This window comes from Leopardus geoffroyi, chromosome E1, assembly GCF_018350155.1.
Source record: "Leopardus geoffroyi isolate Oge1 chromosome E1, O.geoffroyi_Oge1_pat1.0, whole genome shotgun sequence".
NCBI lineage: Eukaryota > Metazoa > Chordata > Mammalia > Carnivora > Felidae > Leopardus > Leopardus geoffroyi.
This window is the reverse complement of record NC_059330.1, coordinates 15,107,431-15,128,660: the sequence shown is the minus strand read 5'-3', so window position 1 is coordinate 15,128,660 and position 21,230 is coordinate 15,107,431. Positions and strand designations below refer to the sequence as shown.

The following is a 21,230-nucleotide window of genomic DNA, read 5'->3' as shown; positions in this document are numbered from 1 at the left end:
CTGAGCAAATTATCCTCGGCACCTACACCGTCCGGTGATAATTCCCAGAGGCTAAACAGGACACATACATCCGGGCCACTATCTTCCTGGTGGAATCCCCAAGTCAAGATAGGAGAATTCTTAACACTACTTTACAAAAATAAAATAAACAATAGCTGAGACAGAACTTCCCTTTGAGCCAAGTTGGGTACGGTTCCCTGGTTTCTCTGACACTTGGAAGTCATTTCTGCACCTCAAAGGCCGCCCACGTCGCTAACCAGTTCCTACCTTGCTAAGTACTTGGCTTCGATCTGCAATGTCTATATATATGGCTTCCACGTGTTTCCAGGCCTCAGGCTCCAGTTTGTGCACCTGTAGGAACAAGGACCACTGTGTAGGTTTTGTCAACTACAAAGCACCCTTTATCCAGAATGAACACCTAAGGGGGCGCCTGGGTGGCTCAGTTGGTTAAGCATCCGTCCGACTTCGGCTCAGGCCATGATCTCCCAGTTCACGGGTTCGAGCCCCGCATTGGGCTCTGTGCTGACAGCTCAGAGCCTGGAGCGTGCTTCGGATTCTGTGTCTCCTTCTCTCTCTGTTCCTCCCCTGCTCATGCTCTGTCTCTCTCTCTCTCTCAAAAATAAATAAATATTACAACAGAATGAACACCTAGGAACAGCTATTCCTGTAGCCATCGATGTGCAATTCCTACCAGTAAGGAATTATAGACAAAATTATCCAAAGGAACAAGAGAAGGATTTTAAGTAGATATACAAGAGAGAAGTAACACTCTGGTTTCAGCAGGCCAGAACACTCAGGGCTACTTACAGCACTAACATTATTTGTGTATGTTCCCCTTTATAAAGACTACAAACACTTGTGGACTTGTTCCCTGTTTAGCCATATACTGTTTGTTTGTTTGTTTTTAAATGCTTATTTATTTATTTTTGAGAGAGAGAGAGAGAGAGAATGAGAAGGGGAGGGGCAGAAAGAGAGGGAGAGGGAGAGAGAGAGGGAGGGAATCCCAAGCAGGCTCCACGCTACCAGCACAGAGCCTGATGTAGGGCTCAAACTCAAAACTTACAAATCAGAGATCATGACCTGAGCCAAAATCAAGAGTCGGACGCTTAACTGAGTCACCCAGGTGCCCCTATACTGCTTACTTTGATGCTTTTAAAAAACTTTCTCTTGCTTATCTTCCAGTCCCCTCCTGAGTAACACCACCACCACCAGATTCTATGCACAAACATCCATGTAGAGAGATTTTTCTTTTAACAAAAAATGGTAACACAAATACACAGTTTTGCATCATGCTTTTTTTTCACTGAACAGTCTACCTTGAAGACTGTTCTCGTTTTTTTAAGTTTTTATGTGAACATGTTTTATTTTTTAAAAATATTTATTTTATTTTGAGAGAGAGAGAGAGCACGGACAAGCAAGGGGGAGGGGGGGGAAGGAGAGAGAGAGGGAGGGAGAGAGACAGAGACAGAGAGAAGAGAAGAGAAGAGAAGAGAAGAGAAGAGAAGAGAAGAGAAGAGAAGAGAAGAGATGAGATGAGATAGAGAATTCCAAGCAGACTCCGCAGTGTCAGCACAGAGCACGATGCGGGGCTTGAATTCACAAACTGTGAGATCGTGACCTGAGCTGAAATCAAGAGTCAGATGCTTAACTGACTGAGCCACCCAGGTGCCACCCCACCTTTTTAAAAAATGTTTATTTACTTATTTTGTGAGAGAGAGAACAAACAAGGGAGGGAGGGAGAAAGAGAGAGAGGAGAGAGAAAATTCTCTTTATCTTTTAAATATTTATTTGGAGAGAGAGGGAGAGGGACAACATATGAGCAGGGGAGGGGCAGAGAAAGAACTCCAAGCAGACTCCAAGCTGTCAGCACAGAGCCCGATGCAGGGCTCGATCTCACAAACGGCAAGATCACAACCTGAGCCCAAATCAAGAGTCAGCTGCTTAACCAAATGAGCCACCCAGGCGCCCCTATAATCTTCGTGGTTTAAAAATACAATTCCTCTGTGCCAAGCGTTGCATTTTAGACCAATCTCAGCTCTACGAGAAGGCCCTATAAGGAGTCTTGGAAGGGCGCCTGGGTGGCTCAGTCAGTTAAGCGTCTGACTTCGGCTCAGGTCATGACCTCATGGTTCGTGAGTTTGAGCCCTGCATCAGGCTCTGTGCTGACAATTCGGAGCCTGGAGCCTGCTTTGGATTCTGTGTCTCCCTCTCTCTCTGCCCTTCCCCAACTTGTGCTCTCTCTTTCCCTCTCTCTGACTCAAAAAATAAAAGAAAAACATTTAAAAAATTAAAAAAAAAAGAAAAATGGAGTCTTGGAGATCATGTTTGGCAAATTAGAGCAATCCCATGCTGGTAGAAAGGGTCTAGGTACAGGCTGTTGCCTTCATGGTCAGGGAAAATGGGACCACGGGGAAGGCAGCGAAGGAGAAGCTCTGGGCAGAACCTCAAACGCCACTCTGCAGCCTGCAAGTCCTTGGGCTCTTGGGAAGTGCTACTTACATTCTCCTGGGTGCCAAGATCTGGTTTGTGCCAGGTTTCAATTTTAATCAGAAAGTCTTCTTTCATGTATTCATTCTGGAAGGGGGAAAACACCTTACGGTCACCAGCCTCAAGGGTGGAGAGTAACTATCTCCCATTACTGTTCGCGGGCGGTTGAGAGACTCCAGCTTATCTTACAGTAACAGCCAACTTGACGAGGCGCCCACAACATGCTAGGGGCGCGTTATCTTGTTCACTCCTTATCCCAGTCTGCAAGGGCTGTAGTACTATCACCCTCATTTTACAGACGAGGAAAGTGAAGTTCAAAGCAGGGAAGTGACTTGCCCAAGGCCACGGGGACACTGACAGAGCTGGGCCTTAAAACCACATTGGTCTGACTTCACAATCCACGTAATTAACAACTCGGTCATCCTGCTTTAAGCACAGGGTGCCAACGGTTAATGTGAGAAGGAATATTCCTAACCAACCAAATGTTCACCGGCGCCCCATCCGCCAGCCAGACTTTTGCCGAGGCCTGAAGTTCTCTTCTCAGCAAATGAACCCTTGGTGCTTCCTCCCTTGATGCTGTTTAAAACATGGTGCTACTTGGAGGAGGCACGCATTAGCCCCGAACTCCTCAGCGGGCATGAGGTGGGCAGAAGCCGCCTCCGCTGAGCAGCAGGGACGGACACCCGGATGTGGTGTCCAAGGGTGAAGAGAAGGGGTGATGACGGGGGGGTGGACGTGGAAAAGACACCCCGTTGCCTTCACAATTTTGCCAACAGGCAGTGCCGCCTGGGGTCCACAGGTGCGCACATGGGAAAGCCACGATCAGTCAGCTGAACTGAGGTTTCGTAAACCCTGAGAAGGCATGACGTGGGGAGGGCGGGAGAGAGCCTCGGGTCATCCTGTACACGTGAGACCCGTGGTCCTCACTGCCGGACCTACAAAGCCACATGCCAATGCAGCTTACGGCAAGAGGCCACTTTCCCAATTAACAAATTCCTCATTAGGAGCGAAAGGATTAAGCCTCAACAGCACCATGTCTCCTGACAGAGAGGAACACCCAGGAACCGCCAGTGTAGTGATATTTTAATTTCCTCTTTTCTTATAAATCATCTGCAATTCCACTCCCCCCTCGGAAATTCTTACCGTAATAACTGCTCCAAGGCAAGGGCATGGAAAGAAGAGAGAAAAAGATTAATGAGGATCAATAAATATCTGCCCCTCACCCCCAGGGACCACGGTAGTAAAAAGTTCTCCACTCCCTGGGGCTTATGCCACAGTCACCCTTCAAGCCCCGTGAGTGCATCTGGTGCTTCAAATGTACCAAGCCTCAAGGTTCACTCATACAAAAGTCCCAAAAGACCAAATCTGGAATGGATTCTTCCCAGCTGCGCAAGGAAAGGGGCTGGCTCTGAGGAGCTGAAGCCCCCTGAGACCCAGCACTCTGCCATCAGAGCGTCACCTCCCACCGCCTCCCGGGGCACAGAGGGCGCTTGCGGCCAGACACTGTCTGTCGGCCTTCTGCACGCTTCCTGTCACTGTAACCAAATCTCGCGCCCTCTATACTCCTGCTCATTGTAATGAGACCCCTTCGGAGAGCACGGATCAATTATTTACCAGAGAAAATGGCTGCAGCTCTAATGTCACTGGGGAACAAACTAGCTCTCCTCCTGACAACAGCCCAGGTCACTGTGTACCCTCTGAATTTAGGAGCTATCTCAGGTTCTGATGGATGTCACACGGCCATATTGGACAGCTTATGGGGCTAACAGTCAAACTCCATAACTCCAAAACTGAAACTGAGGTTACCCCTGAGATTAAAATGAGGAAACGCTGAAATATAACAGAGAAGGCCCACCTTGTATAGAAACAATCCAAGAGACTACTAGTAATTTCCCTGAGTCCGACGAAAGATACTTGCAAGAAAGCACCCGGTTAAGATTATTAACTACGTGGCCTGTCCTGTTATCAGCTTGAAGGAAATCAGTTCACAAAAAAGGAAATGATAGGTATGATATCCACTGAGCAGGAGGCCAAAGAGGCCCGTTTGGCAGAAATTCTCCCGTGTTATACCGGTGGCAGTAATTCCAGGGCACATCTAGTCAGCCCCGTCTCTACAGTGGAGACAGCGGTGTCAGCCGGGGCCGGTTTGACGACACGAGCCACTAAGGTTCTCCAACTAACCACCGGATCCTGAATCCGCGTACTCCAAGCAATGTTCTAGTAGCCAGGCCTCCGTGGGGACAGAATATGCTCATCAATGGACACGAGAGTCGAATCACTTAAGCAAATGGACATTTCTACCGCGTGTTGGCGTACTGAGTAAGCGCTGGTTTCCCATGTAGAGGGGTCCCCAAGGAAAGAACACTCTAGTCAGCAAACAGGAATACCCGGTGTCATTAGTTAATTCTGTATTTCAATACAACTTAATATATCAGCATTTGGGGTTCTCATGCGTTAGTCTTTCTGAGACCCTGAGAAAAGGATCCACTCAGTTCTGACAAACTAGGTTTCTGAACCTACGAGGGTGATGACCCTCCCTGGCCTTTAATGTCAACTCAGGTGACCAAACAAGCTCCCCCAATCTTCTCTAGTCCTCCCTGTCCCTCCAAACACCTCTGCATTCAGAACAGACCCTTTTCTTCAAACCACAACACTAGCTACACTGGAAGAGTCTCGGGAAGCGCTTTGCAGTTGGGAAATGCGGCTCTCCAAATAAGACTTATCAGGTACTTTAAAACCATGGCTTCCCGAGACCGCGTTCAGGCCCGGGTTAAGGTTAGAGGGAGAGGCAAGAGGAGAAACATTTATTTCCCTCTTCCTACTTTCAATCACAGGCCAAGCCCCCTCTTACCCCCTCCTTACCAGCAACAGGAGGAAAGAAACAGAGAGAAACAAGGTCAGAGGACGGAAAGAGCAGACAGTGAAGAGAGCATCACAAATCCGTTTTCATTCCACTCAGAGCAGGGGTGGAGCCTTCTAAAAGACACCCTATGCTCCTTTATCCATTCTCGCCTCAAACTTTACTTCAGCCAGGCTAAGGTGTTTGAACTATTGATCTTTCTCCCACCAGAGGGAACTGGCCCGTATTTCTGGCTCCTTATTTCTATCTCTGAATTTCAAAAAACAATGTCTAACTAAGCAGATCTAAGATTCAACATATTCGTTCTGTATGATGGAGAGTTCTGGCTATGAGACCAGCACCCACTGAGGAAACCAACCTTACTCCCCTAACTCCCTGCTTCTCCTCTTCATGGAATATTTAGAAATTACATTCTTCTTCTTCTTCTTCTTCTTCTTTTTTTTTTTTTTGCTAAGGATCAGGACAATATGTGAATGGACACTTGGCATCTAGAAAAATGCCCGTGTCAGCTGTAGCACACTCTCCCCAGAATTACTCAGAGGACAGAGGCGTCTCTGAGTCAACACAAGCTCTGTACGCAGAACACTGACCCAGGCATCAAAGAGTCCACATTATCTGTTTATCACTTTTATGCCATGTTGGTTAAGGTTTTTATGATGCATGCTCCATGCAATTCTCTTGGACATAAAGAAAATTCACCTTTGACCCTAGGCCAGACACACCCAGCCACAGTGGGCAGTGTCTTTTAAGAAAGTGTGTGCATGCCTCTTTTCCAAGAATTTAACAATTTTATGCCCTGCACTGTTTAGGGAGTTGTGGTATTTGCACTGTCAGCTACTGCAATAAAACTCTAAGTGTTACACATCCCGGGTTCTACCGAAGATTGTCCATCGCCTGAAACAAAGTTCTTGAACCTCTGTAGGGCCACTGAGGGTTGGAGAGAGCAATGACTCTGTGCTCTAGCCTTTAGTCACTCCCAAAGTCCACAGGATAAGGACTCCATGGGTGGAACATCCTCATCAGATACAATCTTTAGGGTGTGCCGGGTTCCAACAAATGAGACAGGTGTTAACTCTACACGTAAGTAGAGGCTGGCAGGAGGGCCCCACAGCCAGACTGTCTATGCCAACAAATGCAGGTTGGCCAGGGGAAAGGCCACTCAACTAACTCACAGTCAAATTCCAGGGGACCTCTAAGGACACCCCCCACCCCCCGCCAAGATTTGGATCAGTACTGGCTTCGGTCCTCCAAGAGTTCTACTCTTAAAGAGCCTTCAAGACCTAAGAATCCTAAAATGCTAAGAGTCTGAATTACTCAAAAGGAATCCCAGAATGTCTAGAAGAGAAAGTTCTCTGTGGAGGTTCAAGTCTTTCCTTTCCAGAAACTCCAGATAGCCAAGATTAAGACAATAATTCCACCCCTACTCATACCTTGAATACAGAATATGCTGATTTTGTGTAAGCCTTCAATTCAGGGCTCTTAGCAGTAACTACCTTCCCTCCTTGCCTCCTTACTCCCCAGATCTGGCACATATATTCTATGTGGTGTGTGTGTGTAGATATAGATATAGATATAGATATAGATATAGATATAGATATAGATAGATGTGTATATATATATATATATAATACATATCTATATAATACACACACACACACACACACACACACAGGCTTGACCCTCCCCCAGAGCAAGAAGGTCACCTTATAGGTCCTTTCCTACGACTGCCTCCCTTAAGAGTTCCTCAGACTCAAAGCTGCTTTTCAAGCCAAACCCAAATATATTATATTTAACTGGAAATTTCAGTGTCTAACAATAAGGGAGTGGTTTAAAAAGATCACAGTACCCTCACAGAATAAAATACTATTCAGACATTACAAATTAAAAAAACAGTAGACTACATAGCGATAGGGGAAATGTTCTGAGTAAAAAATGAACAATTTATACCATCCCAACCAAGGCGGGCTGGTTCTATGCCATCCAGGCCGTGACTCCTTGGTGGTTCCCACCCAGCTGGCTGCCAAACTGTACTAGACAGCACGGACGCTCACCACCGGCCCGGAGGGAGTCCCCAGGCTCATCCTATCACTGGCTTAACCTGGCAAATGAAGGTATGACCCCAAACCCTAATTCACTGCCACCCCTGGGCCTACCTGACCACACCCTCGGTCCACCTTGGGGCTCAAACTCCAGCTTCTGGCCAGGTCTGCACTTACCAGTTCTGCAGTAAGGGTACGCATTCCATGCCTTTTCATGTATATTCAGGGCTCCCTCTGGGGCTAGCATTCGAACAAACGTGGGCACTTTGCTGTGGTAAGAAAAAGGGATTGTGAAGAAAAATGGAGAGGAGAAAAGACGGTGGGCTTTTATATCACATTCTTCAGGCCACAGCCCCAGCTTCTTCAGTGGGGTTGACGAGCAAATTTCCACGAGATAAGCAGGTTACTCTTGTGTGTGAGAGGCCACCTGTCAGAGCCTGACGCCCAGGCTCGGCTGGGTACTAACATCTACCCACTACTCGCCCCAGTACCTCACCACCCATCAGAACAGGACAGCAGGTGGGACCCTGGGCTACCTGCCACGGCTTGGCAGTCCTTACATTATCATTACCCATTTTTTTTTTTAGCTCACCAGGCCCAGGGCATTATACTACACCCTGCAAGGATGTGATAACTCCAAGAGTTCACCCGTCTAGGCTTATGGGCCAGAGTGACCGACAGGCTGATGAACTTGGATATGGGATCCAAGATAATCTGATCTGCTTCGTCAGTTCTGGGAGGCCAGAAGGGCCTCAGGGCCATCTGACTCCCAGGACAAAATATTTCATCAATTCATTTTATCTCAGGTTACAGAACAGCAGGTACAGTATGAGCCCATTTTTGTTTGTTTGTCTGTTTGTTTTTAAAGGTGCATATGTTCCTCTGCCTTCGTTTTTAGCTGGTAATCCATGTAGTCTTTAGAGGCTCCAACGATCTCATCAGCTTTAGAGCCTGGGCCTAAGACAAAAGAGCTAAGTCCAGCAGAGAGCTGACTCAGGCACTCAGCAACCCTCTGAGATTCATTCACTCACCGACACACTCATTCAGGGAAATACTCCTGTGTGTGCCAGGCACCAGGACACATTCAGAAATCACACAGACATGGCTCCTGGCTTCATGGAGCTTACGTGCGAGCAGGGAGTCCAGCAAACCAGGCAGAGGACGGCACTGTACGTGTATATGCCATAACGGGTGAGCCCAGGGCTCTGGGGGGACAGAGCGCGGGGAGAACACGGTGTGGGAGGCATGGGACATGGGGAGGCTCCTCAGAGAAAATAAGAATTACACAAACACAGAATAGAGTGTGAGTAGGACTGAGCTAGAAAGAAGGTCAGAAAGTGAGGTTAGAAAAGCTAGGAGAAAGAGAAGATTGGAGTAGCTGGTATAAGGTATGAGGCAGGAAATATAAGAAAACAGGATGGGGCGCCTGGGTGGCTCAGTCAGTTGAGCGGCCGACTTCGGCTCAGGTCATGATCCCACGGTTCATGAGTTCGAGCCCCACGTCAGGCTCTGTGCTGACAGCTCAGAGTCTGGAGCCTGCTTGGGATTCTCTGTCTCCCTCTCTCTCTGCCCCTCCCCAACTCATGCTCTGTCTCTGTCTCTTCAAAAATAAATAAACATGAAAAAGAAAAGAAAAGAAAAGATGCAAAATCTGGTCATAAAAGATCTTATAAGTTACATCAAGGAGTATGGACTTTATCCATACTTTCGGGCATAGGGAAGCCATCCAGAACTTTTTTTTTTTTTAATATTTATTTATTTATTTATTTTTAGGAGAGCACAAGCAGGGGAGGGACAGAGAGAGGGGGACAGAGAATCCAAAGTGGGCTCTGTGCTGACAGGTTAACAACAGTGAGCCCAATATGGGGCTCGAACTCACAATCTGTGAGATCATGACCTGAGCCAAAGTTGGACGCTCAACCGACTGAGCCACCTAGGTGTCCCCATCCAGAACTTTTAAGCTGGGGAGCAACAAACAGATCTATCTTTGGACAGAACACTGGAAGCAGAGAAATGGAAAGCAGGGAGAACAGTTAGGAGGCGCTGTAGTAAGAGATGATGATGGCTGGCAAGAGATGATGGAAGGCAGTGGAAATGCTGGAGGTACTAAGGAGATGGAGTCAAAAGGACTTGATGTGATATGAGGGACGAGGAAGAAGGTAGTGGGCAGCCCATATTTCTGACCAGGGCAACCAGACGGCTGACAGGAAGGCTTTGATCCTCATGAGGGAAGGTGGTCACGGGATTCAGCACTGTTGGTTTCCACCTGGTTTTTGCAGTTGAAGTTAAGTCAAGAGTGGTGGTGGCAGCCCAAAGTTTACCCCCTCTCTTTTAAGGAAGAGAGTAAGACATGTCCCACCCTCCACATGTACAGATCTCCCCTCTGACACTTTGGTTGGACCAACTGAGTCGTAAGAAACCAGCTGGTCTCTTCTCCCAACCTCACTCTCTCTGCAAAGTCCTCTTTAGGAAAACACAGAGACGCTATGGGGAAGGCATATCCTGAGTCTTATTCTAACCAACGGCGAATGGCTCAGTAAGGACTGGCTGGCAGTCAACTGAGTAGGGATGGAAGAAGTCGAAGAGGAGACATGGAGGAGAAAGAAGACAACGGCAAGGAAATGGGATCATGGCGAGATTTCCCCACTTTACGGTGTTGCTCTCTTCCTGGTTCCAGCACTCACAAAATCCTGGACCGCTCTGGGCTAGCACTTTTCATCTCCAGAGCATCAGACTACATTAAGTCAGGGATTTCACCAGACGAAAATGAAATTGATTTCATGTCTAGTCAGTTCAGCGACTGGAAATGAAGATTCCGGTTTATGTTACATGGCAATGTAAATGTACTTATTGCCACTGAACTTAAAAATGGTGAATTTTGTGTTTTGTGTATTTTACCACAGTTAAAAAACATAGATGGGGGGGGGGGGGGGAAGGGCATAGATGAGATTTATTTTTTCCAGTACTGGATAGTTTCTAAAACTAGCTTTGTTCAACTTCCATTCAAGCTGGTGTATGTTTACCATGGCTTTCAGCGCCCTTTGGGTCAGCTTAGAGTTTACTGAAATATGACTGTTTACTGAAATATATGATTCAGCAAATCTATGTGATTTGCTATAGATTTTGGTATACAAATAAGACTCACTTTTATTTTTATTTATTTTTTTAATGTTTATTTAGTTTTGAGAGAGAGACAGACAGCATGTAAGCTGGGGAGGGGCAGACAGAGGTAGACCCAGAATCAGAAGCAGGCTCCAAGCTCTGAGCTGTCAGCACAAATTTGGACGCGGGGCTCAAACCCATGCACTGTGAGATCATGACCTGAGCTAAGCCTGGCGCTTAACCCACTGAGCCACCCAGGCACCCCTCAGACTCACGTTTACTTATGCCTTTGGGGCACCTGGGTGGCTCAGTCGGTTAAGCGTCCGACTTCGGCTCAGGTCATGATCTCACAGTGCGTGGGTTCGAACCCTGCTTCGGGCTCTGTGCTGACACAGAGCCTGGAGCCTGTTTCGGATTCTGGGTTTCCCTCTCTCTGCCCCTCCCCAGCTCACACTCTGTGTCTCTCTCTCTCTCTCTCTCAAAAATAAGTAAACATTAAAAAAAATTTCTTTTAATTAAATACGTATGCCTTTGATCCAAAAAGAGGTGCTTCAAGTTCTCTAGTAACCAATTCCCCAGTATCAGAATTTAAAATACTACCTGCTCCCAATTTCACTTTTAGGAGCATGTACTATAAATTTATACACATAAGTACAGCAAAAGATCTGTGTAACATCTGGCAAGGATGACGGTCCATCCAGCAGGGGAGGACTGGTGAAGCAGGACTATAGCACATCTGTATGACGTAGCACTGCGCTCTCTAAAAGAACAGGGTAGAATATGCTGACAGCCAAAGACAGCTATGATATGACAAGTAACAAAAGCGCCAAGTCCAGATCCGTGCGTATAGTTTGATCCCATGGATGAGAGAACAATAAAGGAAATGGAACACCCATACATACATACACACACACACACCCCTATACTCACAGACCATGGAACAGCCTCCAAGAAACTAAACACTACCACCTCTAGGGACGAGGAACCTGGCGGGGAAAGTATTAAAAAAAAAAAAAAAAATCCAAAAAATAAATTAAAAATAAACTAAAAAACCTTTAAACGAGCAAAGAAGTGTCCTCTACACCCACTCTCACAGGTGAAGCAACCCGCGTAACCAGCCGAGAACCCGGAAAAAAACCCCAGTGATCCACTATCTCTGTTTCGATCCCTGCCTGCCTCCCAGCCCTGCTGCTCGGCCACATACCTCTGTAGGTGGTAGATCTTGTGTGTGTACTGGCCTTTCTCGCCATCCTTCTCGTAGGGCTCGTTCACCAGGACCTCCACGCCTTCACCACCACCCGTTTCGTTTTTACTGGCCTCGGCCACAGAATACAGCTGCCCTACTTGGTACTAGAGGAACAGAGAGACAGGAGTCATTGTCAGTGCAGAGTCTTCTCGACAAGCGCACAGAGTCCAGTTGCCAGGAACTGTCCAGTGAGATCACTCTGGGATTCCCCTGCATCCAGGACCTCATTCTGCAGTTCCACTGGGACCTTGCCCAAATCCACCCACAGCGACTAAGAACGCTGCTCCGTGGCCTCTCTTTAGCTATCAGATGTGTTTCGTTTCATCCTTCCCATTTTCCCTTCTTCCAGCAAGGCTGAAGGAGCCAGGTAAATATACTTAACTTCACACCACTACTCAGGAACCAGATTAGAGAGTCCAAGGCAGCTTCTTCCCTGAACCTGCCTCTGGTATTAAGACCCTAAAACCAGATCTGGGTCGGCCGCTAGAATCTCTTCACCCCATTCATTCAAACAGATTCTAACACAGGACTTCTTGTCAAAGAAAGTTGCCCCAGTGCTCTGAGAAGTCCACAACCTCTGCTGTAAACTGACTCATCTACCTGTTTTTTCTCTAGTGTCGGGCAGCTCGTCACCCTGCCAGCAACTCAGAGAACAGTTTTACAGGCGACCAAACCTCCTGATGCTTTCCAGATTCCTGGTAGCGCTGGGGCAAGTGGCCTGCTTCCCATACTGGATGACAGAGATTCCGACCCCACGGTGTGTGCCTTTACTAGATGGCAAGAACCTGGTTTTCCTTTATTTGGTCATCTGCCACCCTATCAAGTCACCAGTCAAGGTTACTGGCCTCCTCTGACCCCCTCAGGACAACCCAGTGTTACGGCCAGTGACCTGGGCATTGCCCAGACCTGGCCCTTCTCTGCAACCTTCTGAGTGAAGCTGTTTGGAGGGAAAAATAAGGCAAAAAGAACGAACGGCAGTAGTTAATGCAGGAAGTTATGTCTATACCGGAGGATGCATTTTCCCTCTTACTGCCAGTGCCACCAGGAACAACTATTCAGGGAGGATGAGAAAAAAAGGTACGTAATCACACTGTGGGTATAAAGGTTTTCCTCACCCTCTACGTTGCTCCCCAGACTCCTTTTACGCCCAGGAGAGACAGACAAGGGGTTCCCTCCCTTCGAGATTAAAAGAGAGAGGCTGCGTCTCTGAGCAGCTGCCACTTAACCCACTCCCTGCAACAGCAAGGAGCAGAGGCAGCTTCCAGGGCTACTTCCCCTCAAACTTGGAAGCCCGCTCTACCAGGCAGCTTCAGAACGAAGCACTGCAGGGAAATTTCTGGGCAGAGTCTGGGGGAGGCAGCACACTAGGACAAACGCCTAGAGGCCTAACTTCCAAAGTAAAAACCCAGTATAAAATGCCAAAGAAAGGCCTAAGCAAGTGATCAAGGCTCAGTTAATCCCATAGAGAGAAACATCTGGGACAGAGCCAGTCACCTTGACCTTGCTAATCCTGAACAACATCAGTGCTGCCTCAATGCCCCCGTGGAACACCAAGCTGTCTCTGTGCCTTTCCAAGTCCACCCCCTCAAGTGGGTCCGGGTTGGGCTAAAACAGGGGTTCCTAAGAAGGAGCATTAATTGTTTCAGAGAAGAGTCATAATAACATCTAACCACTGACTCAGCAATCCTGAAGGACAGGCTGAAGAAAGGGCCTGGCGGAGGGGACAGGGCTGTTGGCTGGTGGCGCTGCTTGGGGAGGGGCCCCCACACAGACACTAATCCCCTTCATTTGGTTCCTCATCAGATACAGGAACCAGAGGGCAGGCTCTAAGAGGATCAGTCTGTTGGGCCGGCATCTTCCCCCTTTAATCTCTCTTGATATTCTGATCCTTTAATCCCAATGAGACAAGTGAAGGCCGTTCTGTTAATCCAAAGGGGTTAAGTAAGACTGGCCTTCAGAAGCTACAAGTGAGGGACACTTTTCATGCCAGAGGGTTCCCTTTGGCAAAGTGGCGCCACACCTTGGGAAAGCGGAAAGCAGCCACACTCAGATGGGGGTGGGGGTGGCGGGCAGACCATTAAACCAGATAGAAAACCCTTATCCATCTGAGGATTCCAGCCTCCTCAGGCCTAGGACAATAAGGCCTGCCCTTGTCCCAAAGAACTAAGACACTCAGCTAAGAAAAACAGACTCTACCACTTAGGCAACCTGGGAGTGGGAGCCCAGGAACATGCAGTGGGTGGGCCTGAAACACTGACAGGCAATATTATCATGAAAAACAGCACAGCTGTTGGCCCCATCCACGTGACTGTGTCAGGCCGGGTATCACAGGCGGATGGTAACATGCATTTCTGGAAATGGGAAGTAAAACAGCCCTGCCCACAGGGAAGAGGGTGGGCCTATCTAAGCCAGGAACCACCGGTGGACACACCCTTGTCAAACATCCAGGGCTTTCTCCGCAGAAGGCCTAGAAACCCTGTGCAGTGTTAACCCAAAGGCTCTGGCCAGATAGAAGCTAATTCCGCCCCGAAATATTGATTCACACCATCAGGATCGTTATAAAGACATGGCCTTCTCTTTTCTCCTTCTTCTCCTTCCCAACCTACAACAGAAAGCCCTGAGGAAGGGTGCCTGGCTGGCTCAGTCACAAGAGCATGCAATTCTTGATCCTGAGGCCTTGAGTTAAGCTCCACGTTGGCTACACAAATCACTTACATAAATAAATAAACTTTTAAAAAAAAAAAGGAAAGAAAGCCACGAGGGCCTCAAATCAAGGCCTCCAATTAGGAAGTAAGTCCAACAGTCATATGATGCTGGGCTGTTCCCATGGGAACCATGAGTCATGATGGGTCTATTGATGAAGACTGAAAAGGTTGATCATTACTTGTTTCTTCTTTGGCTTCCCCATTCAAGATTTTCTGATCTCTGGAACTAAGGTTTAAGCCATCAGAAAAGCAGCTCCAGGGTGCCTGCTGGCTCAGATGGTGGAGCAAGGGATTCTTGATCTTGGGGTTATAAGTTCAAGACCCACACTAGGGCCATAGAGGTTACTTAAAAACAAAAAATCTTAGAGAAGCAGCACCTGCTTCACCCTACCCAAGCCATGTACTTGCTTTCTCATCAGTGGTTTCTAGCTAAGAAAAGGCTGATCATTCCCAGGCGGACAGATGAATCCTTAGCAGAGCTTACTTCCCAAGCTTCTGCTTAGACTTTAGGCTCTGTTCACCCTGCCCCATCACTTCCTCAATGCTGCAAAAAAAAAAAAAAAAAAAAAAAAATCACAAGCTAAAAACTGCCAATTGCAGATGATCTCAAGGTGAGTTCCTCTTTCCCTCCACTCTTGGCCCCATCCTAAGTCACCTCCAGCCTTGCTGCAGAGTAGCCAATAGGTGCTCCTGAACAGTGCTGGCTCTCCTGGGTTGGCCACGCTTCTCACAAATATTCCCATCCTTGTTCCATCAAGATACTCCCTGTGAAAAGACCCATTTTGCCCCTAAATGCTACACTGAGGTACTCCGGAGTTCCTGGGGGACATCTTCCTGACTGGGGGCGGCGGGCGGGGGTGGGGGGGTGGGATCATCCTGTACAACAAAGAGAGGGTTACTGGACTCCCAAGAGCTGAGTTTCAGGGTAAGGGACAGGCCGAGCCTTCCCGCTTGGCCTCCTGATTTGGAAAATCATCACTTTTATTTTTCACAAAGACGGCAAGGCCCCCAAGGAGGTGGGTTAACAGGAGCCCCCCAAGCCCAACACCTGTCAGCCTAAGCACAGGGTTCCCAGGCCCCAGGTACACGTCAGGTGCTTCCAGGGATAGGAGCATCTATCCTTTCCATGCCCTTTGCCCTGCATCCCCAGTCTGGTTTGTCTCAAGCTCCTTTCCTAGAGCTCCCAGAGCATGTTCGAGGACCACCTCTGGCTCCCACCCCCAGGTCTCCACAGCTCTTATCAGATTACAGTCCACCACTGGAGACGATCCTCTAGGGGGCCGATGCCTACCCACCCCCTTTGGGTCCAAGAAGCTTGGATATCTCTCTCATCTAAAGTGTGCTGCAGGCTCTGTTGGCCTGATTTCATTTTTCAAAGGTCCATTTCATATTTGGAACAGAGTGTAAGTTATCACAGGAGCTTCATGCTGACACCACAGGAAAGACAGTGACTGAGGGCACCGCGCTGGCTGACACACTTCACCCAAACTGGAGCCTGGCTAGAAGCTGGGGGGTGCAAAGAACAGGCTGCAACAAGAGAAGACAGTAGAGGAGATTCAAAGAAAGGATGGAACAAGGGAGGCTCTATGACAGTTTTCTGCTGTCCAAGACACGATTCTGAGTCAGCATGGCCTATGAACCTTCTTGGGGCAGGTCCTGCCAGATCCCCATACACAGGGACGTTGGGCCTAAAACCATAAAAGGACAGAGGGCAAGCCAAGCCCATTTGTTATTCCTTGCCCTCCGTAAAAGGGTTCGGGGCCTTGGTCTTCCCAGCGGTCACCTAGAGCATGGCTAGGGAGGGCCTCGGAGATTTCCCGCCCTACTGGTTTGTTGCACATCCAGAGAGAGGGCCGTGCACGCTTCCCAGTCAAGTGCTGGAGGGCCCAGAAATCCCCTCACACACTCAGTCCCCTCAATAAAATGTCCCCCAACAGGCACAGTCTTGGCAGGTAAAAGGGGCTGGTTTAGTCTCTATCCAAAGTCTCCATTCAAAGTTACCTAGCATGCCGACAGCTTGAGGCAGGTTGCAGATATACAAAATAGGTGCCCTCCTTCGACTAAAGGTGGCACTAGGAAAATTCTCATCAGATACTGAGTATCTCTAGGTTAGAACAACCATGAAAACCACACCAAGAGGGTGGGCCACTTGTAGCCCAACGTAGCTAATGGTTGCAAGCAATTATATGAATAAAAAGAAACTATGAATAAAAAGGAAAAAAAAAAACTTACCTCATCTACAGACACAGGCAGGATGACTCGGCTACAAGAGAGGGAAAACAGTATCAACTTCAGGCCTGAATGCTACCCAAGGCCATTACAGCACCACTGTAGAACAGTCTTAAATGTTCTGTTGCACATGGCATATGCTCACTGCTGAAAACCCAGCAGAGAACGGCCCCCTGAGTGCTATGAGGCAGGATCGTCTGTGCCCTTCAGCCCCAACTTAGAACCTGTGATTCAGTGCAAGCCTGTCCCCCTACGGGCTACTTTGCAGGCCTCTGACTCACATTTGGAGCTGTCTTCTTCTCCCTTTCCCCCATTGATATCTTTCCCAGCAAAACGAGGACCCCCTCCCCCCCCCCGCAAACTCTGAAGCCAAGATGAGGAGTCAGACCTGAAGACTCGGGCCCTGGGGATTTCATCTCTACGGGCCCAATGTCCTGACGATGGCCCTCAAGGTAGAAAGCTAGGAAGGGACCAAGCTCCTTCAAAGCTTAATCACCCCAAGAGCACACACCAACCATCTCTGCTCTGAGGCAGGATATTGCAATACAAGCTACTATCACAAAGTCACCAAGAGAGGACACTCGACTTGTGTCTTCAACTCCAGAAGCTGTCCAAAGGCACCCCAATTGACAGTTTCCTTTTACTTCTTCTCCATCTTAACGACCACTGATTGTGGGAGGTGCCAACAAGCCATGACCAACAAGTCATGCCCAGCCAGGTCTCACACCCGTCAGCATTCCACAGAGGTGCGAGGGCTAGTGGCAGAGCAACAGCCGAGACCCAGCTGAAAGCCGTGCAGTCAGAAAGGTGAGACCAAAACACTTGGTTGTATTCATACAGACGAGGCCCGCTCCCGAGCTCAGGTTCTCAGTGCCCAGACCCCAGCTGGAACGCCCTGGAGCCTCCTGCACCTCGCACGCTTGGCGAAGCGTGAGCTGCTATGTTCTCCTTCCTAGGCAGTGCTTCCGACAACTGGGATCTGTGCTCCAGGCTGCTAAACAGTCCGCTCACTATTTTCCAAATCCACAAAGGTCCCCCAGGTAGCAAGAAGCACACAGGGGTCCGAGAAAAACATCACACTGAAGGCAAGGTGCGGGGCAGAAAAGGAGCAGGAAAAACAAAAGGGGCTTCAAGTGCTTACTGCCTGCTAACCCCCTCCTCCAGAATGACTCAAATAACACAAATCCTGCAGGTTACTGGATGCCGCCGCGAATGCCCTCCTCCCATTAGAGAAAGCCGACAGCGCAGAAAAATACTTTCAACGTGGAGGCCACAATTTCTGCACCCTCAGAAGAAACTTCCTAGAAAACAATACGCCTTTTATCTGCAAGAACAGCAGTACGAATCACATCCAAGAATTTGCAGAAATCAAATCCAGGAGAATCCTGTTAGAGGAAGTGTCAGAAAAATCACCAGGGAAACCGCCAGACCCTGGGTAGGCACCAAGTCTCCCCCAGCTCCTGACGGGATGCTCTGAGGCTGCCTTACGTGACAGCCGCACACCCGGACGTCTCTCCCTGGCTCCTCAGGAGCAAAACCACTTTAGCAGCAATTGGGTGCAATTCCAAAGGATAGGGCCACAGGGGCAGTGCTGGGCTGAGACTGGAGCTGTGCTCACTTCAGTGTGACCTTCACTTCCACCCTTCCCAGAGCTGCAGCACTGCAGCCATGGCCAAGTGTCTCGGATGCCCCCCTCCTCGGCCCCTGCCCCAGGACGCACACACTCGCCGGAGCACACGCGGGGCACAAGTCAGGCAGGAAGGAAACGCAGATGCCAGGCAGGCTCTGCAGCCCCGGCACCTTGGACCTTTCCCTGATAGGCTTCAAGGATAGAAGAACAAAGACTGGGGAGGAAGGCCCTTTCTTCAAAACTCACTCAGATCTCTTCTGAAGGTCCCTTCCCTGCCTGACCTTCTTCACAAAACTACAGGTTTCTACAGACTCTGGAATTCACTTGGGAAGAGATAAAAAGATCAGGAGAATGGGATGGGAAAAGCCTGTTTTCTGGACGGTTGAGGTTAAAAGCCAAAGTGCACCATGCTCTCCTCCCATTGGTATCCCAAGGTTCTTCCTCCTCACCATACCAAGCTCCAAGCTCTGGCTGGATCAACATCAGACTGGATGTCAAGAACCAGAGGTGGAGGGGCTCCAAAAAATGCTGTTCAGATGAGGTGTCCAGCTGGGACGACAGCTTGGGTCTCTGCTCCCTTTGTTATCCAAAGCACCACACTATGTCCTAAATGTCCTAAACACCTCCAAGGAGCAAGCCATATGGGATGGGGCAAAGTGCTTTCAATGACAGAATGGAAACAGCCCTCCGCACACCTGCCTGGCTACCAAGTGAGTTCCACCAGTTGCTCTCTATGGGGACATCTCCCCCTTCTGGATTTCCTGGGCTTCTGACCCAAAGCTGCCCACCCACCCTCTTCTCCAGGGAAGCACAGTTTCACTGTAAATTCTGCACACACGCATTCAATCTCTCCTCTTTGGGGGCAGGGAGGAAGCCCTGAAATGTTTACTTGGAACCATGAGCTTCAGTGACGGGTCATCTAGTGTTTGAAAGATTTAGCCATCTACACATCCCCACCTGTCATCCAATCCCCTGGATTTCAAGAGCAAGCCTTCTGCCTGCAACACCTACCAGAAGTCACTAGTTTTCCACCCCAGTCACTAGTCGAGAACTCCCTCACCCTTCACTGTCTTTCCTCAAGTAATGGCTTTATGGGAACCTCCTTAATTTCTCAAAGGAATTTCCCTCTTTGCACCAAGACTGAGATTGCCCTAGAGACAGGCTGCCCCTGCCCCCTAACCCCTACTCCAATAGGTTTATTTATTACATACATTCACAAACCTACTCCCTCTCCAAACTGTCCTCTACCCCGGTAACATCCCAGCCCTCTCCAGCACTATAACTCCCACAAACCAGCTCCTCCCCAATATTTTCTGGATGCCTTCCCCAAGTGTCCCCCAAGTCCCAAGCAAACATCCTAAGCTTCTTTCCAAGTACCTCCTCCCCTGCACCTACCACTTAGGCACCATGTCACGCCACCAGTCCCCCCTGCAATCTTCTTAGACCCTTCCTCTGTCACCCAAGCCTGGCCCTAACTCCCTGCACCTTTCCCTGTGTGCACTTCTTTACAATCCTCCCCATGCCTAAGGCGGCCACTCCTCATACTCCAGGTCCCCCTCACGCTCCTCTCCACCATCTCAGCTCCATTCCTGAAGCTGTCTTAACTGTTCCTCAGCCCCTGAAGCCTACTCCTCCTTCTCCCGCCAGTCCCCGCGGCCACTCCTGTAGTTCTGGCGGGCCCCTTCGTCCCTCTGCCCCCACTGTAGGGCCACCACGCATCTCCATCCCCTCAAGCCCCTCCTCATGCCCTGCTGGCTCTCACTGTCCCCTTGACCCCATCTCTGGCCCTGTCCAGCCCCCATTGTCCCTTTGGCCTCTTCTCTCAGGCCTATTCGGCCCTCACTGTCCCTCAGGCCCCACCTCAGGAGCTGTCCGTATCCCTCTATCCCCGTTGGCCCCACCTCAGGCCCTTTCCGGCCCTCACGGTCCCCTCAGCCCCTGCTGGGCCGCCCAACAGCCCATCCATTGCTCCCCATCCCCGTCCGGTCGCTGCATCCACTCCGCCAAGCCATCAGGCTCCCTGGTCGTCATCCCCGACTGTCCCTTCCTCCCCGCTTCCGCACGGCGCGCCGGACACTCACTACTCCTTGAGCAGCACCATGTCGCTCCGCAGCTCGGCGGCTGCCCGCTGCCCGCCCGGCCTCCCGCCCGCTTCCCGGCGGCCGCTCTCCCCGTGGCCCGGCCCGGCCCTGCTGCCTGCGCGCCTTCGTCGTGGTCTGCTCCGTCCCCGCCGCTCTCGCTGCGGTCGCCGCGCCGGCTTCTGCCGCCCCGGCCTTGCCGCCTCCCGCGCCGCTGCCGACGCCGCCCGGAGCTCCGGTTCCGCAGCGCCGCGCGGGGGCGGGGCGTCTCTGCGGCAACCAGAGCGTCACACGCAGCGGTGCGCGCTGACCTCAGCGTGAAGGCGGAGCCTTCTCGGGCCCGCCCCCTCCATCCTTAAGTGGGCCGTGGCGTCTGCGTCCTCTTCCGAGGTGGGCCCCCAGCGGGGGTCAAGAACTCCCCGCCGCCCGCCCAGGGCAGTAGGCGAAGCGGACATCAAGGTGTCGCGTGGGGACCTAGGTGTGACTGTTTTGCACCTGTACGTTTGGCCCCCCTCAGCGGGGTGGGTTGAGATCAAGGAAACAGTTGTGCCAAGAAAATATTAAAAATAGCCAAATTTACATGCAACTGCTGTTCTAAGTGCTTGACTCCTCACAACAACTCTACCGGAAAAAGTTACCATTACTGTCCGCATTTACAGGTGAGGAGGAGGAGGAGGCAGAGGCTAAAGGAATTGCTCAAAAGTGAATGAATGACTTGTTCAAGTCCATAGAGAGCATGTGATGGAGATTTTCACCTAACAGTCTTAGTGTGATGTCATTCATCCAATAAGTGTTTGCAGAGTACCTGCTGTGTACCAAAACCTGTGCTTTTTTTTTGAGAGAATGAACCGAGC

General features: G+C 49.7%; 1 protein-coding gene across 1 annotated transcript in view; it reads right to left on the bottom strand.

Annotated features, from left to right (window-relative positions):
- The window catches only part of PITPNA (phosphatidylinositol transfer protein alpha), a 40,507-nt gene extending 19,880 nt beyond the window's left edge, over positions 1-20,627 (bottom strand). The window contains exons 1-7 of the mRNA XM_045490478.1: positions 20,380-20,627; positions 16,672-16,702; positions 11,693-11,838; positions 7,564-7,655; positions 3,631-3,638; positions 2,500-2,574; positions 268-351 (exon numbers count right to left, since the gene is read on the bottom strand). Coding sequence (XP_045346434.1) covers positions 268-351; positions 2,500-2,574; positions 3,631-3,638; positions 7,564-7,655; positions 11,693-11,838; positions 16,672-16,702; positions 20,380-20,399 — 456 coding nt within the window. The 5' untranslated portion in view covers positions 20,400-20,627. The remainder of the gene's footprint in view (positions 1-267; positions 352-2,499; positions 2,575-3,630; positions 3,639-7,563; positions 7,656-11,692; positions 11,839-16,671; positions 16,703-20,379) is intronic.
- Positions 20,628-21,230: the final 603 nt, after the last annotated feature.